Source organism: Myotis brandtii, unplaced genomic scaffold, assembly GCF_000412655.1.
Source record: "Myotis brandtii unplaced genomic scaffold, ASM41265v1 scaffold441, whole genome shotgun sequence".
Lineage (NCBI taxonomy): Eukaryota > Metazoa > Chordata > Mammalia > Chiroptera > Vespertilionidae > Myotis > Myotis brandtii.
In genome coordinates, this window is record NW_005366873.1 from 4006426 (window position 1) to 4009497 (window position 3072).

General features: G+C 39.4%; 1 protein-coding gene across 1 annotated transcript in view; it reads right to left on the reverse strand.

Annotated features, from left to right (window-relative positions):
• PDCD4 (programmed cell death 4 (neoplastic transformation inhibitor)) overlaps window positions 1-2200 on the reverse strand; it is a 25666-nt gene extending 23466 nt beyond the window's left edge. Inside the window, exon 1 of the mRNA XM_014546412.1 lies at window positions 2182-2200. Coding sequence (XP_014401898.1) covers window positions 2182-2200 — 19 coding nt within the window. The remainder of the gene's footprint in view (window positions 1-2181) is intronic.
• Window positions 2201-3072: the final 872 nt, after the last annotated feature.

The window sequence follows — 3072 nt, forward strand, 5'->3', positions numbered from 1 at the left end:
TTTAACAAAGAAAAATTAACCAAAAAAATGAGTTCGCGTGTCACCTCTGACACGCGTGTCATAGGTTCGCCATCACTGCTTTAAACTGTCCGTTGGAGTACATACTTCCCCACACTTGAGTTTTTCTTTTCACCTATTTTAATATATTTTCATATACAAGGGTGGGCAAAAGTAGGTTTATATTTGTAATAAAAATAAATAATGCAATAATTAATCAATAGTAATACGAGAATAAACTGTGCTTCGTCTATTCATAACTGTGAGTGGTTATCACACCGGGCAGTTCTGAAAAAAAGTAATTACCAGATGTAATTACACACACACAATGGAATACTACTCAGCCATAAAAAATGAAATATTGCCATTTATGACAAACATAAATGGATCTTGAAAGTATTATGCTAAGTAAAATAAGTCGTACAGAAAAGGACAAAAAAAGTATGATTTTGCTCATATGTGGAATATAAAACAAGTAGCAAATAAAAGTCAGATACAGACAACAGAATGGTAGCTACCAGAAGGTAAAGGAGGTCAAATAAATAAACAGAAGGAGACTAGACTTTGGGTGGAGAGCACACAATAGAGTACATAGATATAGAACTATGTAATCTTACATACCTGAAAATTATATAATGTTATTAACCAATGTTACCAATACCTTTTAAATATGTGTAAAATTATTTTAAAAGAAGCAATTACCTACATGTGAAATGTATTCTTATATTGTATTATTACCATCCCCACCTCAATGAAGTACATGATACCCATTTATAACCATAAAAAAAAGTACAGTACCCATATAACTATTGTGTATGGCAGCACCAAAATAATTATCATTTTAATTATTAAAGTTATAAAGCAAACAATTACCTAAAATATATTAACATAAAAAGCTCTCACTATATGGAATATTTCAAAATCCCAATTAACTTTCTACAAAGATTATTCTAAAGGCTAGAAATACAATGGAACAGACTAAGTAATTTCACAGGAAAGGCAGGGGTGGGGGTGGGAGTGATTAACTAAGGAAATTATATGCATATATGCATAGCCCATAGCATAGACTATAGAGTGGTGAAGGCCTAGGAGGGGCAGAGGAGATCGATGGGAAAAAAACAAAGGGGACAACTGTAATACTTCCAACAATAAAGATAAATTTTAAAAAGAAAATATTACAGATGTCCCCTTCCCTCCCCCCAGCATATTTTTCTATTTCTTGAAGTTATTATTAGTATTTATGTTAGTTTCCTAGGGCTGCAGTAGCAAAGTACCACAAACTGGGTTGTTTAAATAACAGGAATTTATTATCTCACAGTTATGGAAGCTAGAAGTTCAAGATGTAGGTGTCAGCAAAATTGATTCCTTCTGAGGGATATGAGAGAGAATCTGCCCCATGCCTCCCTCCTAGCTTCCTGGCAGTGCCTTAGCTTGTGACAGCATAATTCCAATCTTCTCATGACATTCCCTCCCTCCCCCCATGTGCATATCTATATACAAAGTCCTTCTTTATATAAGGACACTGGTCATATTGATTATGAGCCTGTCCTACTCTAGTATTATCCAATTCCAAATCCACCTCCACATTTGTAGGTATTTGTTACAGCAACACCCTACTTCTCAGTACCAAAATCTATATTAGTTTGCTAGGGATGCCATAATAAAGTACCATAAACTTAATGGCTTAGACAGCAAAAATATATTGTCACACAGTTCTGGAAGCTAGAAGTCCAAAAGGAAAGTGTTGGCAGGGTTGGTTCCTTCTGAGGGCCCTGAGAGAAGGACCTATTGGCCTCTCCCCTTGGCTTGTCTTTACATAATCTTTCCTCCATGTGTGTCTGCTTCTCTGTCCAAATTTCCCTTTTCTATAAGGACACCGTATTATATTATGTCATATTACATTAGGTTTCACCCTAATGACCCCATCTCTATTAATTCTATTTTCAATAATGTTATCTATATAAAAGCCTAATACGCTAAGTGTCCAACCAATTGGTTGACTGTTCGGTCAACTGTTTGACCAGTTGCTATGACGTGCACTGACCACCAGGGGGTAGACGCTCCAACCAGTAGGTTAGCTTGCTGCTGGAATCCAGTTGATTGGGACTGGGCCAGATGGGCTGGACATGTCCTGGAGTCCTCCCGCAGTCTCTCCTTGGCTGGCCAACCTCCTGCATTTCCTACCCGGCCGGTTGGCCCCCATTGACCCCAATTGGGAGTGGGCAAGTCGGCCCCGATTGCTGGCCAGGCTGAGGGACCCCACCTGTGTACAAATTTGTGCACCAGGCCTCTAGTTTCCAAATAAGTTTACATTTAGAGGTGCTGGGGGTTAAGATTTCAACATATGAATTGGGCAGTGAACCTATAACAGTATCGTTGAATAGATTTTCTAATTTTTCTATGTAGGTCTTTACTTTGTTAGATTTATTCTATGGTATTTGTACCATTTATCAATTTATTGCTTCTCAGCTTGAAACGTATCCTTCAATATATGCTCTGTGATATAAAAAAATTATAACTGTGTATGATGCCAGGTGGGTAATTGAATTATCAGGGATCGCTTTGTAAACTATATAATTGACTAACCACTATGCTGTACACCTGATATATATATATATATATCCATCTGACCGGTAGCTATGACATGCACTGACACCAGGAGCTGCCATGACGTGCACTGGCCATTTAAAAATAAATGGCACCACAGACCTGGCGCCAACAAACTAACACTTGGCTTCCCCCAAGTGGGACACAGGCTCCACCACCACGCTGGGGGTGACATCCCGCCAAATCGCAGGCAACGTTGCCAAGACCCCATGACACAAAATGTGGCCCCCAGCCCAGCCCGGAAACGGTCACTGTGGGTGCTAGGTAATGACATCACGTAGCAACGCCCGGCTTCCTCTCCCTAGCAGCTAGCCTCCTTGGAGTTTCTTCAGCTCAGGAACAGGACTTGCTTTATAGCCAGGTGCAAACATTTTACAATTTAACCAAATGTCTGTGAAGCGTTTTCCCGTGCCTCATCTCATTTGATCCTCACAGAAGTCCTGGAGTAGGTAGATAGGAGACTCGGTG